At 47.1% G+C, this 11,282-nt stretch overlaps 1 protein-coding gene across 4 annotated transcripts in view; it reads right to left on the bottom strand.

Annotated features, from left to right (window-relative positions):
* Positions 1-6,995: 6,995 nt before the first annotated feature.
* sema6cb (semaphorin 6Cb) overlaps positions 6,996-11,282 on the bottom strand; it is a 142,391-nt gene continuing 138,104 nt past the window's right edge. For all 4 annotated transcript variants that reach the window (XM_010748118.3, XM_019274622.2, XM_019274623.2 and 1 more), the window contains one exon: positions 6,996-10,958. In XM_010748118.3, the coding sequence (XP_010746420.1) occupies positions 9,628-10,958 (1,331 nt within the window). In that variant the 3' untranslated portion in view covers positions 6,996-9,627. The remainder of the gene's footprint in view (positions 10,959-11,282) is intronic.

Below are 11,282 nucleotides of genomic sequence, written 5' to 3'. Positions count from 1 at the left end.
GGTAGAAACTGTTTCCAGCTTCTTCCTGTGTGTGTGCAGGAAGACTTCACTTAATTAAACGGTTATTTATTGGCTGCATTTGAAGGCAAAGACCTCACAGCGCTCGGACCACCGACCCGGACGCTGCTTCTCTAATTGAAAGTAAGTGAAACGCTGAACGGACACTTTTCAGCTCAAGCGCTGGAACCTGGCCTGACTGGACGGATTTCAGCTTCGTGGCAGCAGAGTTAGGACGCAGTGCTGCAGCGCTGTGACACTGAGGATGTGTCTGACGTCAGCGTTCGGTTCTCACGGCGAGCGATGATAGAAGAAGAAAAGACTCCATGATAAAGTGGCCGAGCTGGCCGGCTCTGTCCTGGACTGCCCTCAAGACTCCACGAAGGAAGCCGAGCTGACGTCAATCACGAACAACACCTCTCGCCCTCTGCATGGGAGGAGTGTGGAGGCTCAAAGCAGCTCCGTCAGTAATGGACTGCTACAACCACAGGGCAAGAAGGAGCACCACCGCAAGTCTGTAACACCAGCAGGACATGTTGACACGGTGCAGCCTCCTGCTGCAGCTTCATCATCTTTAAAGAGAATGTTTCTTTCTTTATATAGATCCAGTAAAATGCTTCACACCATGTGTGCGTTTATTAACCTGTGCAGTTGTTTCTGCATATTCCAAAGGTCTACATGTGATATGTAACAGATCCTATCTTAGTATGATCTAGGGTCTGACTGCCAGATACTCAACCAGGGCACAAAGCGTGTATGAATCCACCGCTGAAAATAGTCCTCAAACACAGAGTCTGCTGCTGTTTGAGCAACGTCACCAGAAACTACGGCGAGTCTGAAGCCACGGAGAGGAGAAGGCGGATTATCGGATTGTTGATTTTGGACTTTGTTGACAGTAAGAAAAATACAGACTAACGGATGAGCTGCTAAAACCACACTACAAAATGTTAAAGGTTAGTCTGTTTATAACTCACAGAGCGATAACAGCTGAACACGGTGATGGAGGTGAACACCTTCAGACCTGCTGGCCTCATCACATGTCAGAGCTTCCACCAGCCAAGACTCACGGAGCTGCCATGAAATCAAAATGAGCAAATCATTTGATAAGTTTGATAAGTCTGTGGAAATAAAAACCACAATGATACCAGGACATGCAACCCTGAACACACACACACACACACACACACACACACACACACACACACGATGCTTCGAAGTCTGAAAAAGTTAATTAGAAAAAGGGACTTCTGAAAAGTTCTGCTCTCACAATCCATCCCGACTTTTAACTGTCGACTCCGGCTCGATGTTTCTGTCACAAAATGATGAAAGTCGTGCCGCGGTGTTTAACAAACTGGAATTAATGCAGCTGTAAGAGGAACTTTCTCAGATCCTTGAATCGAGTCTTAGGGGGTGAGCGGAATGCAACATTTGATCCTGAGGAGGCGCAGAGCCCCGAGATAAACTTCAGTCCCTCAGTTCAAAGATTGAAAATTTAAAAAACACAGAAATTTTCTCTCTGATCCAAGTCGACAGGTTGGATGATGCTGACGGAGGTGACCAAGAGCAAACTGTATGGAAGCTGTTTAGGTAGTTCTACATCCAATCACAGCCAGGAACTTAATCAAAACATTTGACGATGCAAAGGCAGCTTAGACCAGGACCAGGACCAGGACCAGGACAAGACTATAACTGCAGGGGCCGGAGACTAAGACCAATCTGGAGTACTACAACAAACTGACTCGGTTTGTTAGCTGGGCTGCCTGGACTGTGAGGAGGTTTTCAGGCCTGGGGCGACCGGGGAGAGCGGAGCTGATGTCGTGCCAGAACCGGAGCTCAGTAGCTTCTACGGACATAATGGCAGAGGAGAAGAGAGTGAAGAGGACGCTGACGGAGGAAGCTAAGAAGAGAGAGCTGCTCCACCTCAACTCTCTGTGATTTACGATTTTATGATTAGTTTTAGTTTATGACGGACAGTGAAGGAAACTGCTGACAGCTGTAGCTGCTGTTAGCTCATGTTAGCTCAGTTTGTTAGCTGCTGTTAGCTCATGTTAGCTCAGTTTGTTAGCTGCTGTTAGCTCATGTTAGCTCAGTTTGTTAGCTGCTGTTAGCTCATGTTAACTCAGTTAGTTAGCTGCTGTTAGCTCATGTTAGCTCAGTTTGTTAGCTGCTGTTAGCTCATGTTAGCTCAGTCTGTTAGCTGCAGTTAGCTCATGTTAACTCAGTCTGTCAGCTGCAGTTAGCTCATGTTAGCTCAGTTTGTTAGCTGCTGTTAGCTCAGTCTGTTAGCCGGGCTGCCCAGACTGTGAGCGCAGAGCACTGGCTGTGGAAGAGTGGAGCCAGTGTCGTGTCAGAACTGGAGCTGAGTGACCTGGGCAATGTAACCGGAGCTCAGCAGCCTCTATGGACATGATGGCAGAGGAGACAAGAGTGAAGAGGACGCTGACGGAGATAGCTAAGAAGAGAGAGCTGCTTCACCTCAACTCTCTGTGATTTACAGAGTTTATGATGGACAGTGAAGTAAACTGCTGACAGCTGTAGCTGCTGTTAGCTCAGTCTGTTAGCCGGGCTGCCTAGACTGTGAGCGCAGAGCACCGCTGTGGTAGAGTGGAGCCAGTGTCAAAAGGAAGCTAAGGAGAGAGAGCTGCTCCACCTCAACTCTCTGTGATTTACAGTTTATGATGGACAGTGAAGTAAACTGCTGACAGCTGTAGCTGCTGTTAGATCTGAGTGTTTGTACCACAGGCATTATGGACGACCAGAAGGAAGAGGAGGTAACCAGGCTCAGCATATGGAGATAATGGCAGAGGAGATGAGAGTAAAGAGGACGCTGACGGAGGAAGCTAAGAAGAGAGAGCTGCCTCACCTCAACTCTACAGAGTTTCCTGATGGACTGCTGGTGACCTGGTTGATGTTTGTTGTCCACTCGCTAGTTTTATAAATACTCGAGTACAGCTGGACACAGTTACGCCATGCTGCTTTAAAACACTGGAAGTGATAAAACTCGGAGGCCGTGAGCGCGCTCGCTCTGGGTTGAGCTCAGCGTCCTTGTTGCTGTTGCTGGATGGTGATGGAGGCTGGAAGGTTTTTTCACGGGAGCGCGACTTCAAGTAACGGGACACGGAGCGGTACACGTGTCCTGAAACCAGGATCGGTGTTTTCCAAAAAAACAGCTGCCGGTTAAAGAAGAAAATAAAAGTAACTCCGGGCGACTCAGCGCCGATGATTATTTTACTGACAGGCCTCGATAGTGAAATACGGTGAGAGCTTCTCTGGCTCTTTGCAGACATGATGAATTGTGATGCCAGCTGTCAGCCTGCTGCTGCAGATGTGGGGAATATAAAGTGATTTTAAGGTGCACGCCGTGGATCCATTGTAAATGTGCAGAGGGGCAAAGTGCAGGAGGTCACACAGAAATGGCTGACAACACAGAAACCCATAAAGAAATGTGTGTAGTCACCAGGCGCACAGATTACAGGAGGTGAGGGAGCGCGCACTGTAATTGGAAAATGTTTTTCTCCGTCAGTCACATCGTGATGTTTTCTTTCTGCATTTTTTCTGGACACCCAAAGTGCAGACAAGGTCAAAGCCAATAATTGGATTAGTGATCACAATATTTTGCAGGAGATGTCTCGGAGGGAGGGAGGGTCGGTTTAGGTTTGACCACATTAATTTCAGCCACACAAAACAAAACACAGAAACAAAGAGCTACAAACGTCAGCCTCACTTACGAGTTGAGCAATCTTGACGAGGGATTCGGACGTAGCTGCCGGCGAGGCGGAGCTCTGTTTGCAAATGTTTGGGTTTGAGTTGGTGAAGCAGGAAAAAAACTTTTTTCATCTCTCTATATAAAAATAACTTATGTATGAATTATTGTTTTCAAATCAATAGAAACACGGTTTTACTCACTGAGAAAAGAGTTTGATAGATTCAATATTCGATAGAATTTTGTGAGCAGCTCAACAAAAGTGAAGCCAGAACATCTGGAACATCTGCGTGTGTGTGAGCAGCTGGTGTTTTGTATGGCAGCCAGTGTGTTAATGTGACGTGGAGATTTTTCTGATAACTTTGGTTTGATGCTACAAAAGAGGCTCTGACATCGTGACTGACAGCTGAGCCCGGGTGTGTGTGGGCGGGACATCGATGCGCCGTCACCAATCACAAACACAAACAAACAGCAGCTCTGTAGCGTCGTCGTACCGACCTCCAAACATCTGTTTGACCACATGTGGCATGATGAATGTTTTTATTGACGGTTTGTCAATGTGGCAAACAACTCAATGCAGGCACCCCCTAGTGGCTGAGTATGGTATCTACTGACAGAAATGGAAAATAATATTCATAGCTATGTTTTCATTTGTATATAATCACCTGGAAATAAGAATTTCACCTCAGAATGAGACGACAGAGGGAGCGTGTCGTCATCTGTGGAGCCCAGAAGGGACAAATGCTGTGAATGCATGCTTGACCTGAGAGGGAGAGGCGAGGGGTTCTCACTCGGTCTGAAACGTCACCACGAGGTGTCGCTGAATTCCACACACACATTTTTGTCAGTGCGTCGTAAATTTCGCCTGAAACGTGAAGTGAACATTAAAACGACTGTGCGAGTGTAAATTACAGAGTCGTGTGTTTTATATTTCATGGACGCTCACGCTCCGTTACCTTCATCGAGCTCGGCAGCTGTCGAGAATCATTCGGCGGCGAGTAACTCGATAAACAGAATATGATGAACGAAGCGTCTGTAATTAAGTGGAGTCTGCCTCTGCTTTACGATTATGTGCGAGACATATCGTCCTATTGACAAGTCAAATAATGACTTCAACTCAGGCTTTTTTTTCCTTCCCTCACCGCTGTTCATTCATCATCAGCATCATCATCATCATCATCATCAGCAGCAGCAGCCGCCGCCATGTGAGAGGAAACCTGCAGACGGGCTCGAGAGAAGCCCGACCTCTCCGGCGCTGCTGACCATCGACTGGCGTTTTGTTGGAATCCAATAATTATGTTGCAGCTAATCGCTGTCCATTATCCAGCCCGGGTTCAATCTGCAACAAACACCTCCACACACACACACACACACACACACACACACATATGATTATCTAATAGACTGCAGGGAGGATAATTGCATAAACTAATCGATACCACCTCATTAGGAGAACTCTTTCGGCTAAAAAGGTCAACCTCACCCCCCCATCGCCCTTTCACTGTACGCCCTGTGTATCAAGAGGAAAACATCGTTTTGCTTGGAACACCTCGGCGTTACAGTAAAGTTCGGCTCACCGACGTCCTTGAAATGTCCGTAAAGCTGCTCCGATGGAACGTTCAGCTGGAAACACACGAGGACGATGAAAACATGTTTCAACGCAGAGAAGAAGAAATGATTTTTCTAGTTGCCGTGCAGGTTCTGCTCAGCTTTTTGTTTGTTCCCTTGTGAGAAAACGTTTGTAATCTGTGTGAAAGTTTTAGTCAGACTGCTCTGACGGCTTCGAGTGACTGTCCCTGAACCAAAGCGTCTCCGAGCTGCTTCCATCTCAACGTGACCCTGAACCCTCCCGGCTGTTTACTCACCGCAGGGGTGCGTTCACACCGTGATTGTTTATTATCTCTTATGTAACGGCCTGCGGGGAGTCCATTAGTCAGAACTTGGGTTTGTTTAGAGCGCTGTTCACGTTGTGGCGGTGGCATCCGATGATCTTCCATGTGTCTCAGATAAATGACTAACGTGTTTTCTGCACAGACGTGTTGTTACCTAACGTCGTGCGTCGGGTGGATCTGCTCACCTCCAGCACCGAGTCACAGATCTGTTTATTTATGCAGCGAGGTCAAACGGAAATCATCTGATCTGGATGGGAGGTGAAGTAAACAAGGTCGGTTCACGTACGAGTTAATGTTCACTAATGTTCATAATGCCATTATAATACACACTGCGCCGGAGGAACATTATGTGCAAGGTAATTACTGGATTATGTGTGTGCAGGGCGAACGAGGGGGGTGGACAGAACAAAAGAAACGCCTGCGTTCAGAGACTGTGTCGGTCCGCTGAGGCTGCTCCGTCCTCGACACTTTTTATTTCACAGGCTCGCCACGTCATGATAACTCCACAGTTATTAACTTGGACATAATTTGGTGCCAAATTCAGCCAGAAATGAGCCGACCGACCTGCTGAGCAACCAACCAACGAAAAGACTCCGGGCGGCTTTTCATTGTGTTAATTGCATCGACTTGAAGCCAAATTTCAGTTCAGTTATTTCCTCGTCCAAAGAGTTTCAGTGATTTTTCAGAACTCAGTTAACACAGCAACTTTTGCCACCTTTGCCCAAACATACGCTTCGAGACGCGTTGAAAGAACAGTCTGATATTTTAGGACGTGCATTTGTTAGTCCACTTATCGAGAGACCGGAAAACATCGAATGAAGCAGAAGACTCACCTTCTCTGTGGTTCACGTGTGGAGTGTGTTCCTAACCTGTTACGGGCTCATCGCTGCCCCACCTGTGGGTAAAAACATCAAACATACCAACCAAACTTTGTCGCGTGTGCACCATGGTAGCCACAGCGTTCCGCGGCTGTTCTAGTCGATACTTCAAACCACACCGGCTCCACCGTGATCCAGTTCATGTTTCCACATGTAGAAACATATTTAGAAGAACATGAACCAGGAAAATGACAAAATCTGAGCAAGTAAACAAAGTCTGCAGGGAGAAACGTTTCTGAAACGTTCCCGGTGGAGTTTCTGGGTAACACTTGTGTTTAGCGTTCAAGCTCGGCCAAAGAGTTCATGCAAGTGTATTTCTGTTGCTTTAAGATCTTAAACAGGTGTCTGAACTTTCCACCAGTCTGCTGTGTGTGAGAGATCCTGACAGCTTGAAGACGTCCTCGGTGGAAGTAATGCAATCCGATGTAACACCAACACGAACTCCACCCAGAGCTGAATCAACGTCGGACTCTCGTATCGATCTGCAGCCCCAAAGCGATCTGAACACATTGACCAGTGAGACGGCTTGCATCATATTTTCATTTTATTCCTAGTATAAGAGACATACAATGGTATTCTGTGAGTCCAAATTCATAGTAATTCAAGAGGCGTAGCCTGGAAATCAAAAAAACAAAAAAAAAACATAATACTGAATCAATGAGACCCCGCCCAGAGAGAATGTATTTACACCAAATCAAATACTGATCGAGCTTTAAGAGGCGAGGCCGCTACCTCTCCCGGACAATCTGTCACCGGCAGATTCAAATAAAAAAAAAAAATAAAAAAAACATTTCCGCTCATCAAACACTGTAGCTGCCACAATTCCTCTTACGAATCAGAACGGTCACGACCTTAAATCAACTTGGATGTTTTGTATTTGTTGCTCGAAAAGCTATTTAATGCTCCGCTGCCTGTTAATATCCAAATCAACAAACACTGCGGTCGGACGTATTTTTTCTTCTATTTGTTTCCTGGAGGTGGAGGATGAATCGTAAACTTCAGATCGGGTCAAATGAGTTTTGGGGGGGAAATTTCAATCGATAAACAACCACTTGGAGATACAGTAAATAGCGTAGTGCTGTTTTCTTTCACAGAATTGATCACAGTTCCAGTCGACCGTGGCCAAAGCGACTCGGCGGAGAGCTGGGACTTTTTTGAATCCCCCGGAGAGAGGGGAAACCTCAGCGGCCTCGACCGCGATCGATTCCGAGAGCTCGTCGGATCAGAGTTCATTGCACTTCTCCACGTTTTCCCGCACACTCGTTTAGTTACTTCCTATTTGTTGACACCTGGTGACCCAGGCGAATCAAAATCCACAGCGGTAACCATCGCAGAAGTCTTCAGGTTTTCAAAACTATATAGAGTAACACATTATCTTTAACTACTGGAACTAAAAAAAAAAGATTTCTAATCAAGCGTTTGAACAAAAATCAGCCTCCTATGAGCGACTTCTACCACGGCTACACGTCTGCAGGTGAAGAGGAACTGTGAACGGCTTCTTTAGACACCCAGAAGAAAAAAAACAACACAAAGTTATCAATGGCACCTTATATAAGGGGAAAGTGACACCCAGTGGAAAGTGACATAATAATGATGGAGGCAGTCGAACCTGAAGGTCTGCAGTCTCAGGCGGTGTGTACGAACACTCCCAAAAATGAAATCTGCAGGCTCACACTTGTGGGATAAAAAAACAAACAAACAAACAAAAAAATGACAAAGAGAAAAAAAAAACGAAGGGTTTCATTCCAAAACACTGACAAAAAAAAAAAAGAGTTAAATATCTCTCAAAACAACTGAATCTGTTACAAAATAAACGTACGATTCGTTAGTGAGCGTTACAATCATACTCGCCGCTATCGCTTCATCAGAATCTCTCGTTCTGGAATGAAACTCTTCAAATATACAACAGGATACTGTGACACGTACTGACGACCATAGAAAATGAAACACCTACAATATACTGTAGCATAGTAGCCATCCGAGCCCCTTGCATTAACCCCTACCCCCATGTCACACACTATTATTAAATAAGGCACACATTTACACATACAGTTAAAATTTTGGCTAGTAATTATTCCTTTATTTACAACCAATAGCCACAAAGTTAATAATTAGAATAACTGCAGTCCAGTTCTATGTTTTTTTTCAAATTTTGATTTATGTCCGTTCTGCCAGACGGCGCGGCGTCTTTGGGTCCACTTTGTTTTTTCGGAGGATGTTCGACCCACGTTCGATTTTGTCGGAGCACCAAACTTTGAGAAACATTCTTGGAGGAACTTAAATGGACCCGATTTTGCGTCACTCGTGACCTGACATCTGCCGGGACGGGGAGGAAAAAGAAAAGAAAAGACGAGTATAGCTGCTTTGTTGAAGTGTTTCCTCTCTCTCTTGTCGACGTGACCGAATTCGGTTCAGTGTTAATTAGCCGACTTGACGATGGGTTCTACCGATGAGGAGCGTGATCTGGTGTCCCTAAGACGTTTCTTAGACGGTTGCGGGGGATCGTTTGATATGCCCAAAGATGAAAGAGTATAGTAAGGCAAAGACATAACTACTTTCAGGGGAATCTGCTGACTTTTCACCACAGGTTACATATACTGCATATGTATATGTATACATATACGGTGTGGATATAAACACACATATATATACACACACATGCATAATATAAACACATTCGAAGGGTGGGGGCGGGTGGGGACTGGTTACCAACACTACATCAGAAAAAGGTTAAGCAAAAGCATGAATCTAAGCATCGCAGGAGCCTCTGGCTTTTTAAGTCTTCATAGATGATGATGTGTAAAAGTTCTTCCAACATCAACGCGCCCAAAAACTAAGTTGCATCGTTAAATCCACACTGAGGACATTGGCAGCCTAATATAAGGAGGTGGCATCACGTCACCCGAGTCAGCAGTTCTATAATAAGCAGAGTAGCTGAGCAATACCAATATGGTACAAAGATATTCGTCGGACAAAAAGAAGAGGGCAAAAACAAGTTTGGTTGAGGCTTTCGTCCACAGTGACACTGGCTGCCACGCGATCGGTTTTCTCGTGAAGATCTGCCAACCTCGAACCTACTGGATTCCTTCAAAGGGAAGTTCCTTTAAGAGGACACAATGAGGGAGACTCCCTCTCTAGTCCAGGAGTGTACCTCCTCTCAGTAGTTGAACTTTCCCTGTTGGTTGACCGGGGATGTGGCAGGTATGAACAGGGGCTTGGGAGGGACGTCAGGTTTCAGAGAGGAGGCCCGGCGGACGATGGCGCCCCTGTGCGAGACCTCCTGCTGCTCTTCGTTGTAGCTGTGCTGGCGTGCCAGGTAGCCGTTGGGGATGAGGGGGTAGTGAACCTCGCAGGCGCTGCCTGTCGAGTTCATCCGCGCCAGGAGGGGAGGCGGCTGGTGGGGTCCGCCGTTTCGTTGGTTGAAGCTATGCTGGCGAGGGACCATTCCTCCTCCAACTCCACCTCCGCTGGGCATCTTGGTGGCTGCAGCGATCAGCGAGTGCCTCTGGGAGGACTGCCTCCTCTCCAGCGTGGACTGGTGGTGCGGGGGAATGTCCGGGGGAACATCCATGCGTCGGGTGAGGCTGTCTCGGGGTAAAGTGGACGAGCTGTAGTAAGGTGCTGATTCTGTCTCAGGAATCTGAGGTTGGATACGGTTGGCGAACGCTAGTTGACCTCCACCACCGCTGGCCATCAGACCCGATGGGCTCATTAACTGGGAGTTCTTGCTGCCGCCTGAATCGTGGATGTGCTTCAGGAGCTCATCCAGGGAGGTTACCTCCATCACCTTCTGAGCGTAACCAGGGTAAGGTTGCTGAGACAACACGCGCTCAACATTATGGATTTTGCGTTCTTCTGGATGGAGGTGACCTCCAACTAGTGGTTGTCCATTGGACAGGCCGTGGGAGTACGGGAAGACCTGCTGGTGAAGCAGGGCTGAGCTTGGCCTGGAGCCGATGTTGTGGGACTTTGGTTCCTTGGCATTGTTGCAGTTCTGGTTCTTCTCCCACTGGTTCTTGAAGGCTTTCATGCTTTTGATGGGCAGTTCTGGGGTCGAGTCAGGCGTAGGCAGTCCAGACAGCTCTGAGGAATGGTGGTGGAGGTGGTGGTGATGGTGGGGGTGGACCAGGTCTCCCATTGTCATTCCGTGGTGGTGGCCGTTTCTCCTCGGAGGATGATGCTCCTTGCTGTTGGCGAAAAAGGAGTTGTAGATCTTTGGAGAAGACACCTCCAGCTTCTCGTCTTTACTCTGGCTGTCCAGGAGGCCGTTGAGCTTAGCCAGACTGCGAAGGGACAGGGCGTGCGGGATCGGGGCCTCGGGATCTTTCGACAACTTCTTGGTCTTGTGGCCCGTGTGGTTACAGTAGCAGGAAACCAGGAAGCCAGAGAGGAAGGCGCCAAGGACAAAGGCCACCAAAACACAAGCGATCAGGAGAGTATAATGGACACTGTGATTGGTCTTCTCCAGCTCTGGTGGTCGCCTCACGCCTTTAAAACAGAAAAATAATTGAGGTTAGAGCTTTCCTGACTGAGCCAGAAGAAAAAAAAACAAACACATTTTCTAGAGCTAATATAGGTCAAGTAGCAGCTGGGACAGACAGGTTGTGTTTACAGGAGCTTCAGTATGTGGGAAACAGCATGGGAGAGTGTTTGAACTGAGCTCTTGGCTTCCTTTCCTTCCTCTGTTAATAGATCAATACAGTCTTTTCTTTCTAGGACCTCAGACGGGCAGAGGGTGAGAGCTCTCCTCAGTCAGCGAGAAATCAACTCTGAAATGAGTTAGAGCTTTAAATATTGATGGAAGCGAGGCAG

The sequence above is a fragment of the Larimichthys crocea genome, chromosome XIII (assembly GCF_000972845.2).
Source record: "Larimichthys crocea isolate SSNF chromosome XIII, L_crocea_2.0, whole genome shotgun sequence".
In the NCBI taxonomy this organism is placed as follows: domain Eukaryota; kingdom Metazoa; phylum Chordata; class Actinopteri; family Sciaenidae; genus Larimichthys; species Larimichthys crocea.
This window is presented reverse-complemented; position numbering and strand designations above follow the sequence as displayed.